Source organism: Chelonoidis abingdonii, chromosome 10 (assembly GCF_003597395.2).
Source record: "Chelonoidis abingdonii isolate Lonesome George chromosome 10, CheloAbing_2.0, whole genome shotgun sequence".
In the NCBI taxonomy this organism is placed as follows: domain Eukaryota; kingdom Metazoa; phylum Chordata; order Testudines; family Testudinidae; genus Chelonoidis; species Chelonoidis abingdonii.
The window spans coordinates 62369814-62383557 of NC_133778.1; the positions used below are offsets into that span (position 1 = coordinate 62369814).

Genomic DNA, 13744 nt, shown 5'->3' on the forward strand with positions numbered 1-13744 from the left:
AGTAATAGTAAAGGCCAATAAATCGATGTAGTTAAAGCAGCAAGTTTAAAAGAAAAACTAATGAGTAAGCTACTAGAAAAGGAAAATGCAACACACCAATCTGAAATCCACCACTTCAAAAACAGAGAAGACTAGTTTAAGTTAAAGCACTTCTCGCCAATACAAGGCTTAAAAAAAAATTATGTATGTATCTGAAATCAATACTGTTTGTGAAAGAATTCATACACATGCTAGAGCAGTGTATCATCTATAATGGTATTACAGATAATCCAATTATGCTTTAGAACAAGTCTTACATTTTAGTGTTAAGCAGAATATGAAATAATGGTAAGAAATTCACTAAAATCAGTGCACATCCGAGTGTTACATCAATATGACACTCACATTCTGGTTGTACTTCAAACAACACTAGCTATTGAAAGAACAATATAAAAAAGAAATATTGAAAGCTATCTTCAACATCAAAGGATGCGTGTATGTATGTAAGTAAATAAGTATGGAATTTGCTCTTTCCTCCTCTCTGTCCCCACCACCACAGAGAATTGTATGAGTTTTAAGTAGAGGGCTATTTATTACGCATAATGGAGTTATTCTTCATTTACATCTACATAACCGAAAGTGGAATCCAGAACTTGGAGTCAGACATTTTATTCCTCTTCCTCCATCCCAACTTCAATTAATAGTATGGCATCTCAATTATTTATTTTTTCTAAATATTAACACCACTACATACCACCAGTTACGGTCTTTCAGGTCTCCAATAACTGGGTTATTCCTATTATGTAGAAAATCTGATTGTCTTCAATGTAGAGGACATTATGTGGTCAGTTACTGAACTCACTCTAATTACATATCTTTACCCAAATAACTGAAGAATGGTAGCTGGTCATAATGGCTTTTAACTACATTTTAAATACATGTATTTATATGTACTCCTACCTATAATCTTCTACATATACTCCTATGCCTTATGAAGCAGTTTCAACAGTCTCTCTTATTGCGAATCTTAATCCTAGGGAGAGGGCGCTATAGTTGCAAAGAACAAATCTCTCTAAAACAACATGAAACATTTGAACTGATTTTAAAAGGATACAGATTTGTGAGAACTGAAGACATGCTTCGCTGTATAAAGCAAAAGATATGTTTAGCAGATCATCCTAATCACTTTACACGAATCATAGATTAGGAAGAGTTAGTCTCATCACATCACAACCTATAAGTGACACACACACATTGTATAAGGGAATGTTCAAAGACTCATGAGATTATGGAAAATGACCTTCTGCTACATTTTCTCATTAATACATTGGAAATAGTCAAAATTCTCGGCTATTGCAACAGGCCGTAAAAGTCCACACTAGATTATTTTATTGAAACTATGGGATAAAATAATATCATTTTGGATCACTGGTAGTACACCACCTGACTCTGACAAGAAGTATAATGAATTTTACAAAAATTCTCCACTGAGTGGTTCAGGATAATGGGATTCTTGTAAATTTCAATATACTGTCTGCCCATGGAATGGAGAAGCTAGGGATAGTGCTACAATTCTGAGTAACTCAGTGAGGGATGTTGGTGTTTCCGTACTGTGTGCACAGCAATGATTCAACCCAAGTCAACCCATTTCCTAGGTTTGTTTCTGTTAGGGCATCCAGGTCTGCAAGATTTTTCAATTTTTGTGACTCATGGAAATTTCTGAACTAGCCAAAATCTTTAACTTGACAAATTCAAAAGTCCTTTTAGAACACTCACATTTGTCTGATTTTATAACACTTCATTATTGTGGTTCTTCACTTTCAGAAACAACAAGGATCAACCAGACCATGATTTGGCTGTTGACTACAATAATGCAGCAGGAATGTAACTAGAATACTTTTAAAGCTGGAGTAAATCATATGCATCTTCTGCTAATTTTTTAGCCTCCAGCTGCACCAAGACTACTGAATGTACTTCAGATGCAAGGCCCTAGAGCAAACAGGAGATGTCAGGGAGATGTCTTGAAGAGCTAGGTGGTATTATTATTAACCAAAACTGAAAAAGACTGTACAACATGTAAAGTGTTAGAATGTGACCAAACCTTTTTATATCAATTTTAATAGCAACAAAACCATCTGAGGCTGCTTCAGTCACCTTCTGATCTTCCCAACTTGCAGACATCTGTGTGGATTGTTCATCATCACCTGCAAGAAATATGCCTTCTTATCACAAACATGAAGCTAAACACATCACAAACTGCAAGTTCCGGTCTGATAACTGGCCTTACTAAACTTGCATGAATTTGGCTTCACAAGTGACTGAAATCTTCATAGAATACAAAGTTTTTAAAATTTATGTATTGTTTTTAAGTTATTTTGTTCTCAATTACAAGTAGTAATTTTCTTTGAGACTTACTCAAGAAAAGGAGGGTTAAAACAAAATGTAAATGCTTCAAGAACATCCAAGAAAGCCTAGAATTTAAGATATATTAGTTAATAAAACATATAATAATCTTGAGGGGGAAAAACAAGCCAGTTATCCCAAAGGCTGTTATTTTCTTTGAAAATGAACAGAAAACAGTACTCTGTGATTTGAACAGTGGAAAACATTTTACGTGTGGTCATCAACATGCACATCAAATACTCCTTGAACATTTTGAACTAGGAATAGTCTATTAATTTGCTAAAGGTTAGAAACCTTATTTGTAGAGAATTCTAGCAGCTTGCTAAAAATGTTGATTAAAACCTGTTTTCATTATTTATTTATTTTTATTTTAAAAATGGTTTTTTTGGGAGAGGCCATTTAACAGTTTTTTCTCTCGCTACAAAGTAGCTCTGTAAAACTCTTAAGATTATTACTGTGTATTTCCTAGTATAAATGTGCCTGAAGCCTTGTGTGTGCAATTACTACAAAACCAAACAAAAGAATTGTAGCTAATGTACCAAAGTGTCAAGTCTTTCATCAAACATATGTGGCAAATAGTGTAATAGTGTTGACAAAAAAAATACTATAGTTGTGAATTAGAAAAAACGTCCATTCTAAATCTCTGTTTACTATAACGTTCCAGTCCCAAAAGTTACATTTTAGAAGTTCTCATGGTTGGCAGACCAGTTAACTACTTTTGGAAAATCTGGAGAAAATCCATTTAGGCATTTTTTAGTTATCAAAGAATATTGTTCGAACACTTTTTTTCTAGTTTGACTTAGATTTAAAACTTTTATGCAGGCATGAACATAAACTATATACCCTGCTAGATTTGAAAGATTAAATTGTGAAAGTGCATGCTATTTTCCTTGTCATATGCAATTACAGAAAAAAGGTTTGATAGCTAATGGAAGCCCCTAATTTCAACATAATGAACTGAAGTCACTCTCTTACTCAGTGGAGCCTCATCTAGATATCAGGTAAGCATGCCTCTCTCTTTCTATATTGTTTCAGTAGTCTCCCTATGAGTGTGTCCACATTAGGAAAACTGATGCTTTCTTACCATACAGTAAAATCCTAGTGAACACATGGGCAGTCTGTAGTTTTGTCACGTTAGCAGATTAAGGTAAGACCTAGGACCCCCACTAGTGTTTATCTTTACTTACTAACATGCAAAAACTACGAACTGTCTTGTTTTCACTAGGATTTTACCACATATTAGTTTCTACATAAACTAACATAGTAGAAAACACAACTTTTTTCCTAGAAAAGACAAGGCCTATAAGCCAGTTTTATTTTGAAACAGGATACTGATGGATAGCTACACATATGACACCAAAAATGTGTTTGGAGTTGATTAAATATTAGTCAGTCTCAATCAGATTTATTCACTTGTAATAAGCAAACAGTTCTCCAGAAAGAACTAATCCACAGTAATGTCTTAGGCCTTGGCTACACTTGAGAGTTACAGTGCTGGTGGTGGCTTTACAGCGCTGTAAGTCACTCCCCTCCCACACTGGCAAGGCACATACAGCGCTGTATCTCTCTGGCTACAGCGCTGGTTGTACTCCACCTCCAAGAGAGGAATAAAGACAATAGCGCTGCTGGGGTGCCAGTGTAAACAGGGAATAATCTTACTACGCTGTAACTGACCGCAGGAAGCTTCCCATAATGCTTTTAAGTAAAGATAACTCTGTTTTGTTGTGAACTTGAGGCTCCCGGAACTGCTTATCTAAAAAACAAACACAGCTACTGTTTGCTGTGAATGAGCTCCCTTTGGAACACCCAGAGCTAGTGTTTGCTTGAAGAGAGGGGAAGGAAGGGGCTTGAGGAGAGAAGCAGCACGGCGTGAGGGGTGTGTGTGTCTGTTTCGGGGAGGCTGCTTATCTGGTCTGTGAGGAAAAGAACAAAGAGGGCTATTTGCTTTCAGTGAACAGGTCAGAACTTGCAAGACAGCTGCTGACAGAGTGTCGGCTTCAAAAATCCACTCTCTCCCTCACGCTCCCTGTCACACTCCACCCCAGCCCCCTCTTTTGAAAAGCATGTTGCAGCCACTTGAACGCTGGGATAGCTGCCCATAATGCACTGCTCCCAATACCGCTGCAGATGCTGCAAATGTGGCCATGACAGTGTGCTGGTAGCTGCCAGTGTGGCCAGACTGCAGCGCTTTCCGTACTCAGCTGTACAAAGACAGGTTTAACTCCCAGTGCTGTACAGCTGCAAGTGTAGCCATACCCTTATTTAGAATGGTAGTGACTCTTAATTGTTTGGAATCCACTATTTTGTTTTCTTTTGTAATAATGATTGTTTATATAAGTCTGGCTATTTCATAACACTGTTAGTTGGCTCTCCATTATATAAATATATTATCCAATGACCACAAAAACACTCACATAGTAATAATTACTTAATAGAATACTATTTACTTGTTTAATGACAGTAGGAACACCCATTCCTTTCCTCAGACATTGCACCTCAAGCAGATCATTTGGCCTTTCTGCTTCTTGGAGGAAGGTTGTTTCAAATCAGCTATGCTGGCAAATGTTTGCCAGCCACATGGATGAGTTCTCCCTTGCATGTTTTGTACTCCAGAAATTTGGGACCATTTGATTACTATATTATTTCTCGCTATTACTATTGGAAAGACTCCTATAATTCCATTTAATAAACTTTGAACAAAAAAACCATAAGATTATTTAATCTGGGAATCCTTTAGATTGACACACTTGTCTTTTACTCTTCTTTAACATCAGTGGTTCCCAAGGTGCCATCTACAGATCACTGCTGGCTTGGTGCTGGCTGCTCCTCCTTGCTTGCAACCGCTTAGAGGCAAGCAGGCACTTTACTGTATGCTTTTTTTCAAAAAGGATACACTACTATCCTATTAGATAGCTAAAAATACCTAAATCCTTGCTTAATATTAGCTTTTCCATGTAAGCAATTGCTGCAGTTTCCACAACGCTGTTGTGAGATCACAAATGTGAGAAGTTATCCACAGCATAATCTCCAAAAAACGTGACCCAAAATATGAAAAAGTTGTTAACCTATATTACATAAACCATGTCTCATGCCTTTTAGTTTAAAATCTATAACCATAAGTGGACGGGAATTTCTATCTCGTGTCTCTTTTTGTTTACATAATCCTCTCCTCTTTCCGGGTTAAAGTTCATCGAATGTTTCCTGCTGTAGTAAAGTATTAACTTTTTTATTTCAAAATAATGATTAAGAATCCAAATGCATATAATGAGCCTCAGAAGATCCAAGACATTAAGTTAAAAGGGAGTTCTAAATGTTGTACACTATTTAGTAGAATTACCAACTGGCAGAACTATCTTGGGACTCCAGCTCCTCAGGCTGTCACAGACCTCATAGGTTTCTAAGATGGGAAAAGTATCACTTTAGTACTTCTAGCAGATGATTACAGTGTTTATATAGTCTCAATAGAGAGCACTGACCTTTTCAGCTTGCTGGGTAAATATAGTTATCAACAATGAGAAAAGATGGGTGTATTTTCCCCATTATGCAATGACTGTAGAAAACTGAACCATTCCAGTCTTTATCTGTGTGTCTTGTACAACACCAAACACACTGTTGGCGTTAAATAAGCTTTTCCATAATCAGCATCAGCTGTCAATGGGCTCAGATCTTTTCATTTTTGAATCCTTTATAACCATACACAAAACATGGTATTTCAGTGGGTCTTAAGGATAAAGTGGTTAATTGGGTCCTAAACCAAAATTTCTGTGTTTTTCTTTGGTATTCAGCAGGTCTTTGCCAATTAATATGGCAAAGTCCAGCTCTAAAATGAGTTGAAGATTATGTGTTTGTTGATGTATAAGAAATCATATGAAATACAACCTGTAACTGAAGCTGAGACTTTATGGGAGAAATTCAGTTTACTAGACAACTTGCAACAATTGAAAGAGCTAATCGGTGCATTTTAAGTTATAGAAAAAAAATGCAATTTAAACAGAGTACACAATTTACTAAGTCTATTTGGTGGAAGTACAGCTTCCAGTCTCAGAAGGGTCAACTCTGCCCTTCATCTTTAAGTAAACTGAATTCCATTCCAGTTGCCTCGGTCTGTCTCTTGCTCTCCCTCTACCTTTTGGATGAGAAAAGGCCCTATTGGCTTTTTATTAAGGTTAAAAATTCCATGGCAATTTTGTATAATAAGGGTTTGTTGTGATGTCCAAAGTTTCCCCTCCCACTACAGTTGCAAAGTATGCTACTGAACTGTTGGCCTCCATCCCATTAATGGCACTGTCAATATATATATAATTTGAAAAATGCTTTGGAAGCCCTTGGAATGATAGTTATTTGTCAGACAGCAATTCAGTTATTTATTATACCTTACTTCAAAACCATGTAATAAAAAAGCCATACAAAAATGCACACACGTTAGGGTTAAGGTTATTATAAGAACCTGAATTCCAAATTTCCTGACTTGTTCAATTACAATGTTAACATTGTAATCATATTTTTCTGTTTTTAATTTATTTTTATTTTAAAACAAGAAAAGCAGTTCTATAGGTATTTTCTAAAAGACACCTAACATTTATTTTGATGTCCAAACCTTACAACCAGCCAAATATATTTTCTTCCCCTCCTAAAAAAAAAATCGCCTCTGAGGCAGGAAAAAAACATGTGAAGTTTCAGTTTAAGTGCATTGTTTCCAAAAATAACCAGCCTTTACAAATTCAGGCTTATAAATCAAAGTGCCATCTCAACCACAGAAACGTTAAGTATAGTCTGGCAAGAACACTGTAAAACCTGATGTGGACAGTACAGAATACAGAAACGTATCCGAGTGGGTTTTGCATCAAATGAAGGATTAGTTTTAAAGGAATTAATTCCATCAAAAAGTGAAACAGAAAGCTTTGTATCTGCAAGTTAGCTACCTATAAAATTCTGGAGAATCAGCTTTTAGTATTAGTTATACTGCATCTTCTGTGCAGCAGTACAGTCAGTAGTATGTCAGCAGTTATTTGAGGCCACTGATTAACCTTTTAGTTCCCCAAAGGTACATGTTCCCTAGGCTGCTTTTTTTTGTGTGCAAGTCTCCAATCCATTCCCTAACTTTAACATTTCAAACCAGTTTATATTAGATGGAGGCATACCAGCACTCCCTGCTCTTTAAAACCAGCAGCCTCTATCTCTTTATTTGCAACTTCATGTGACTGCCTCAATTTACTTACATAATATGTCTTTACACACCTGTTGTATTTGAGCTATACCGTTAAGCTTTATAAACTGTGAATACAAGTAGTATTTAGGGTTGTTGTGGCAAGAAATTGGTGTTGAGCAAGGCTAATGCTAACTGACTGAAATTCTTATATAAACTTGTTTTATGAGACCCAGTCTGAAAGACACTTAAAACCAAATAACCGCTTTCCTGACTATAAAATATTTTTAAATCACTGGGAAGAACAATCCAGTCCTTTATTTTCTTTTGCCTGTTCAGTTACAATGTCGACCCTAAAATTAAGCAATTAATTTCTACTTCTGTTCTTCTTCACTATCTTTCTCCCTTTCTTCTTCTGGAGCCACACAAATTATTGATAAATCTGTGGAAGCAATATGCATGTTTAAAAATGTTTTCTTGCTGATAGTGCAGTTCTAGAATGTTTCACTGATTAGCGCGGAAAGATACTTTTATCAGAGAACTCTTCTAGACAAACTACAAACCTACAGCATGACTCTACTAACACTGTTAATAGAAAAACTGTCACTTATGGGACCAATATAAAAACCTATAACTGTAGTATCCAAGGATCTTAAACACAGTTGTTGCCAAGCCTGGGTTCAAGTGTAGTATGAACAAGATGTGGGTGGGGTCCCTATGCCTGTCCATCCCCTTTGCCCATAGAGCCAGAGTGAAACTGCTTCTTGGTCAGCTAAGCTACAAAATAATTGTTCTGTGAACAGACGGCTTCCAGGATGGCTCAGGAGGAATGAGCAGAACTCTAACAGTTTCATTCTGGAGATGTTGTTCCTGCTGGGGAAGAGGTCTGTAGCAGCAGCAGCACCAGTACAACTCTCTCCTGTAGAATTTCCATGAAGATAATTTTTAAAAAATGCAGGATACTTGCAATCATGCAACCAATTTAAAATCACTGTAATCATGCAATTATCCCCAGGATGGTACACCCACACAGCCACAGTTTGGTCCACGCTTATGCAAGCAGGGAAAGATGTACCTAATTTTCAAATATTTACTAATAAGTCAAAATCCTTGAAAAGCAAGGTTCAGCACACACTTCCCATTTACTGATATATACATGCAAGTTTGAAGTTTTAACACACACCCATGTGAGAAGTGAAAAGATGTCTGACACTTTTCTTCAATTAGTAGATAAAAATTCACTTGGCTCTTACTGAGTTACAAAACTTGTCCTAGAAATGAGTGTATTGGGAAAAGAGCAAGGCTCCTCTCTTGCAAAAGCCTCCACAAAGACAGAACCCAGTGGAAGTCTGGGGGTCAGCCTACCTGGAGTCAATTGTAGGATGAGGTCCAAATATGAAAAATTTCATCCCAAAAGACAATTAATAAACAGAGCTGTCAACTTGAACAAAAATGTTACCTCACAGAATGTTACAATAAGGTAAATGTTAAACTACAGACCTAAATTAAGTTAAGCCACCCTCCCCCCAAAGTTTATTCCTGCAATTCTTTACCAAATTTCACCTATTGTCTAGAATAGACAAATTAACTTCTGTTTATCTGAAATACTTTACCTAATCTCAACAAAATTAGCCAATAGGTGGGATTTGGCCTAGTTATGGCCATTATTCTTCAAATGTGGCTCTTCATTTTAGAATTTAGAACATAAATGGGAAAAGAGACCAAAGAGCAACAGAACTGAACTGGAAACCTAAATAAGTGGTGTGATGGAGTAGGGACTCTCTGTGTGGGGGATGGGAGAGCTGGGGATTACTTTAGGTGAGGGACAAGTGCTCAGCCTGTAACCTGAGCCAGGGAGTAGGGTCAACACCTTTGCCTGGGAAGGCGGACAAAGGAAGGGGCCGGCTGTAGGGGAGTTAAGGCAGTTTTGGTTTTGGGCTGGGTGGGGGGAATTCAGGGTATCCAAAGCTGGGATCCAAGCACCCTGAACCCCCAGAAGGACTCGATTGAGGGGTCCTGACTGTGCCAACAAGCTCTGCTGTAACCTGCATTCCTGTTGTCCAATAAACCTTCTGTTTTACTGGCTGGATAAAAGTCACTGTGGGTCCCAGGAAAAGGGGTGCAGGATCAGACTCCCCCACACTCCGTGACAAGTGGTAAGTGATATCCTGTTACACTTGACAGGACTACATTAGAAATAAAAAGTTGATACATTTAATACTATCAAGAAGCACCTTGAAATGGTTGAAATATCCATGAAGTTAATGGAAACTTCTTAGCCACAAGCAGGAAAATAAATTAGTCTTCACTCAAGTCACAACATTATGTCTCACAGGTAAATTGTCAAAAGTTGCCAAATGTGTATGTCAGAAGGTTTCCTGTTGTTTCCTAATTACCTTTCTATCTGATCTTACATAACATACTCATGATAACTGCATCCCTAACTATAGAGCCAAGGGAGGAACCACTTGCTCTGTATCTAAATCTGTTAAACATTTTGGGATTTTTGCTATAAAAGAACCTTCATTAAAAAGATGCCTTGTCAATTTAGAACACTGAATTCCACAGACAGCTCCCTCACAGCTTAGAAACAATATCACATCCCACTCCATAACATGAGAGGTATAAAATAGCTGGGCTGAGCCAATCCCACTTTTTAGCCACCACATTCATTATCCATAGCTACCTCCCAGTGGGGGATGCAGAATAAAGAGCACTATGCCAGCCAAGACCTAAAAATAGTTACTTCCTATTTAAATTGTCTTTTGTGACTTTATCTGCGGAAGGTAGGTGCATCCCATGTTTTTTTTTAAAGTTCTAGTAGTAGGATTTGTTCTGGGCAGTGGTGGTTGGTTAGTTTTAGCTAATTTTTTGTACAAGATGTTCAGAGGCCTTTAAGCCACAAGTATCTAAACTACACCTCTATCCTGATACAACGCTATCCTCAGGACCCAAAAAAAATCTTACCATGTTATAGGTGAAACCGCATTATATTGAACTTGCTTTGTTCCGCTGGAGTGCGTCACCCCACCCCCACCCCAGAGCATGGCTTTACCGCATTATATCTGAATTTGTGTTATATCAGTTTGGTTATATCAGGGTAAAGGTGTATAAGTCATCAAAATAAAAAGATCATTCATAAACAAATACAATGGAGACAAAGTAAAAAAATAAGAACCTAACCATCTCCTCCCAATTTTTTACACTTTCTAGACTGTAAAGCAGTATACACAATGTGTGCATGTACAACGGTGGTAATGAGAGAGCTGTACCCAAAGTTTAAGGTAAGAACATAAGAATGGCCCTACTGGGTCAGACCAAAGGTCCATGTAGCCCAGTATCCTGTCTTCCGACAGCAGCCAGTGCCAGGTACTCCAGAGGGAATGAATAGAACAGGTAATCATCGAGCGATCCATCCCCTGTTCCTCATTCACAACTTCTGTACAGAGGACTCAAAAGAGCATGCAGACTGCACAGGAACAGTATAAAAAGTTATATGTTATGAAGAGTGTATGCAGAATTATATAGGGGACTAGGATAGGAGAGAGGGACAGCATAAAGGTTGACGTATCTATTGGGGAAGTCTGGAAGCGAGCAGAGCATGGAGACCCAGGAAATGCTGTAGCACTGGCATGACAGCAGAGAGAGAATTGTGTGTGCTGTGATTAGTAATAGAGACTGCTGCATAAAGGGGCAGGCAGTTGTAAAAAAGCTATTGATGGCATTCCAAAAACAGAACCAGGAGACTGCACTTGGGAGTACAGAGGCTGCAGGCTGGTATAGTTAAAAGTACAGACAGCTTTATAGGGGCCCAGGGACTCCATGAAGCAGTATAGGGGTGTAGAGTCTGCGCTGTGCACTACAGAGAATGTAAGGTGACATGGTGACTACTTAAAGTGGTAGAGAGAACATATCACAGCACTGAGCATTATAGGAGACCTGGGAACAGTATGGGGTAGTACAGGGAGCTATAGAGGAGCATATAAATTATAGGAAATCTAGAAACTGCATGAGGCAGCACAAAGGGGTATATAAAGACAGTATAGGAAACTACAGGGTCAGGGGGCGGTATGGGGCCAACGGGGTCAGGCTACAGTATAGCAGGCTTGGGGCCTGCCTGGGACAGCACAGAGTCTGGTACAGAGAACTAGAGGGTCAGGTAACAGTATGGGGCCTTAGGGGCTGCCTGGGGCAGCAGAGGTGGTGGTATAGGGGACTACATGGTCAGGTGATGGTATAGGGAGCTTGGGACCTACCTGGGGCATCACATATAATATAGACCAGTGGTTCCCAAACTTGTCCCGGCCCTCGCTTGTGCAGGGAAAGCCCCTGGCAGGCTGGGCTGGTTTGTTTACCTGCCAAGTCCGCAGGTTCTGCTGATGGCCACGGTTCCCCGCTCCAGGACAATGGGAGCTGCTGGAAATCTTAGACATAGTTTGTAGACCCCACAGGGGTCCGCAGACCAGAGGTTGAAAACCACTGCTATACGGTAACGACGGCCTTTTGTGGATCCTTTAAACAGAGTCTGCAGACCCCAGGGGTCCGTGGACCACGCACAGGCTGACATTGGCATGGAGAACTATGGGGCCAGGCAATGGTATGGGGGGGGGGGCAGCACAGGGGACTACGGGGTCAGAAGAGGGTGTAGGGGGCTTGGGGCCTGCCTGGGGCTGCACAGGCGGTTCTAGAGGGGCGGACTAGGGAGCTCTCGGGGCAACAGGCGCTGTCAACAAAGGGGTTGCCCCGGGAAGTACGGCCGGGCCCCGGGCCCCGCTCCCCCAGCCGGTTGTACCTGACACGAACACCACGAAGACCGAACCCTGTTGCTTGGCGGCGGCGATGGCGGCCGGGATAGCGCCGCGGAACCACAGCATGCTGCCCCCTGAGCCCGAACCCCCAGCCGCCCACCCTACCAATGCGCATGCGCCACAAGACCTACAGCCTCACTCTGAAACGGCGACTAACCGCCCCCAACTCCCGTAGGACGCATGCGCTGCCTGCTGAGTAGGGCGGTGGTAAGGTAAACCTGGCTGTGATCCCTTCCTGCACATTCCTCTCGCCTCCCGCGCTGCGAGTGACACATAACGCAGCGCCGGTGTGCGCGCGGCAGATTCACTACGGTAGGGAAGAAGCCGCTGGGGCGCCAGGTCTAGGCAAGAATGGCGGGCGGGGGACGGCCCTGGGGAGCTCCGCCCTCACGGGGGGAGAACAGCCGTGTCGGGCCGCGCGGGGGACATAGAGGTGCCGGGCCTGGCCCTTCTCCACAGCCTGCGCCCCCCCGCGCCTGCGAGGAAGGATCGTCCCCTCCCTGTGCCCCCTCAGCGCCCCGTTCAGGGAGGGGGCTCATGGGGGCTGCCGGCCAGCCCCGGGGGGGCGGGGCTGCTGCAGGGCTCTGCCCCGCTCGCAGCCATCCTCGGCCGGGGGGCAGCGACCCCGAGCGGACACGGGAGAAAACGGCAGGTGGCTCCGGCACGAGGCCCCAGGGGCCGGGCTTGTCTCACGCGAAGATCGGCCGAGTCACCCTCCCGCCACAAGTGGCTCCAGGCTGCGGCACCTGCTGGGCCGTGGCCAGCAGCAGAGGCTGGGACCAGCCGTACGGCGCAGAGTAACAGGCGGAAACGTTCCCTAACCCTGGTGTGGGATGTTTTCACTACGCCCAGGGCTGCCAGCAAGGGGTGTTGACACTATTCATAGTGTTGTGTGCGTAATTCAGAGTCTAAGCCCCTGCAATAAGGGAACGTACCTTGGGTCTGTAAAATTCTGTATAGGCCAATTGCACCATCGCCGGTGTTTTTAACTTTTATTCATGTGTAGACTCCGTTGGAAATCATAGACAGTCTGCAGATTCCCAAGGTAGCAGGCCACAGGTTGAAAACCACTGCACCATACAATTAAAAATAAACTGACAGTAAGCATTACAGGCGACCTTCTTGGGCTGAGAACACTTTTAGACCAGTTTTAAAGCACATGATGTTATTAGCAACCTGCAGCCTTTCCTGTGTCACTCAAGTTTGCAGCAATGGTCTTATTTGACATTCAAACTCCCTTCAGAACTACAGGAACAATTTGTTACTGTTGCATATGATGGGGGGCGGGGGGGGAAGATAGCATTAATGAAACTGCTTTTAAAAAGGAGAAATAAATTAAAACAAATTTGTCTTCTAGGACCAAACTGAGCACTTCCATGCTTTTTGGGTATTTCTTGCTGCAAAGTAA

The 13744-nt window shown here is 41.2% G+C and overlaps 1 protein-coding gene across 5 annotated transcripts in view; it reads right to left on the reverse strand.

The window, feature by feature from the left end:
* Positions 1–12502, reverse strand: part of UBXN4 (UBX domain protein 4) — a 36210-nt gene extending 23708 nt beyond the window's left edge. Inside the window, exons 1-3 of one of the 5 annotated variants that reach the window (XM_032782370.2) lie at positions 12321–12502; positions 2081–2183; positions 1094–1122 (exon numbers count right to left, since the gene is read on the reverse strand). In XM_032782370.2, the coding sequence (XP_032638261.1) occupies positions 1094–1122; positions 2081–2183; positions 12321–12402 (214 nt within the window). In that variant the 5' untranslated portion in view covers positions 12403–12502. Of the gene's footprint in view, positions 1–1093; positions 1123–2080; positions 2184–2394; positions 2456–11883; positions 12050–12320 lie in introns of those variants that run through there. The other 4 variants (XM_075070258.1, XM_032782385.2, XM_032782393.2 and 1 more) reach the window with 4 other exon arrangements.
* Between the last annotated feature and the right edge of the window lie 1242 nt (positions 12503–13744).